At 40.9% G+C, this 1,706-nt stretch overlaps 1 protein-coding gene across 1 annotated transcript; it reads left to right on the forward strand.

The window, feature by feature from the left end:
- Positions 1-809: 809 nt before the first annotated feature.
- SARC_13943 (hypothetical protein) lies at positions 810-1,067 on the forward strand (the record flags this gene model as incomplete). Its single annotated transcript, XM_014291927.1, has 1 exon — positions 810-1,067. A coding segment is annotated over one exon (258 nt), but the record flags the coding sequence as incomplete, so codon positions are not given.
- Between the last annotated feature and the right edge of the window lie 639 nt (positions 1,068-1,706).

Below are 1,706 nucleotides of genomic sequence, written 5' to 3' on the forward strand. Positions count from 1 at the left end.
AGCGTATAATATTACATCTAGAACATACTCTGTAGATCGCTTGCGCAAGTAGTGGGTTTTAGGGTTGTAGGGTTTACATCAGGTACTCCTGTAGTTCACGCACACCACCGGTAGGTGTGTCCTTGAACGTCTCCGGCAGTGTATCAACGGGTTGTGGTTTCAGATATCCACACATACGCACAATGTACACATACATATATATGTACATGAGATTGTTAGCCTATGCACACACTCGCACTACAACACGTTATCGCGTGCGTGTATACAAGCCGCACACCTCTCTCTACAATTTCCGTTTACCTTGAACCGTATTGAATGCAGAAGCAGCAAGGGGAGACAGAACAGCAACGAAAACGTTACACGCAAGACATCCATGGCCAAAAGTAAGTGGAAAAGCTCACACGGTTTGAGTGAATATGTGCCAAATGATGTCTTTAAGTGGATAGGAATGATGTGTATAAAGAATATAAATGATGTGTGTAGGTGAATAAAATGATGTGGTTAAGTGAATAATATTAGTGTTTGATGTGAATAAGTGAATATTAACAATATGTACATGTGAACAAAAATGATGTGTATAGATGCATACGTGCAAAAAAGGATGTATGATATATATCCCATGTATTGATACCCACTGTCGTACACACAATTGTACTGCTTCGCCTCACTACCGGAGAGGTCTGTTCTCACTCAGTGGTCGTATCTGCTGCTGAATGTTTGGGGTTGGTTCATGTACACAGCCGTAGCGCCGCTACTGCGATAAACTAGGCCATCGAAGGGTTGGGTTGCATTTTTTACCTACTTATCAGATATAAGTAAGGATGCGTTTGTTACCTACTTATCCGATAAAAGTAAGGTTGCGTTTGTTACCTACTTATCAGATATAAGTAAGGATGCGTTTGTTACCTACTTATCAGATATAAGTAAGGATGCGTTTGTTTCCTACTTATCAGATATAAGTAAGGTTGCGTTTGTTACCTACTTTTCAGATAAAAGTAAGGATGCGTTTGTTACCTACTTATCAGATATAAGTAAGGTTGCGTTTGTTACCTACTTATCAGATGTAAGTAAGGTTGCGTTTGTTACCTACTTATCAGACATAAATAAGACTGCGTAGTATTGAGGCTATTCCTTGTGTTAATTGGCTTGGCTACACCCACGACTTATGAACGAGGGCTGATAGGACTCCCATTCGGGTCGTCATATCTCAAGCACCAACTGTGTTTGCTGATATAATCGCGACCTTGGCTAATACGTTTAACGTTTAACACAAGCACAGACGCCAATCAAAACGTCAAGATACTATTCACTGACAGGCACACGGCGTTGGCCAAGGTCTACAACGTCCCGAAACGCGAGCACATGGTAAGTTACCCACTATCCGTTAACGCAATTACATGGTATATAACTAACTACCCGTTAACGCAAGTACATGGTATGTCACCAAATACTCGTAAAATCAAGTACACGGTATATTACCAACTACCCGTTAACGCAATTACATGGCATATAACTAACTACCCGTTAACGCAAGTACATGGTATGTCACCAACTACCCGTTGAATCAAGTACATGGTATATTACCAACTACCCGTTAACGCAAGCACATGGTATGTTTCCAACTACCCGTTAACGCAATTACATGGAATATAACTAACTACCCGTTAACACAGGTACATGGTATGTCACCAACTACCCGTTAAATC

The sequence above is a fragment of the Sphaeroforma arctica genome (genome assembly GCF_001186125.1).
Source record: "Sphaeroforma arctica JP610 unplaced genomic scaffold supercont1.3940, whole genome shotgun sequence".
In the NCBI taxonomy this organism is placed as follows: domain Eukaryota; class Ichthyosporea; order Ichthyophonida; genus Sphaeroforma; species Sphaeroforma arctica.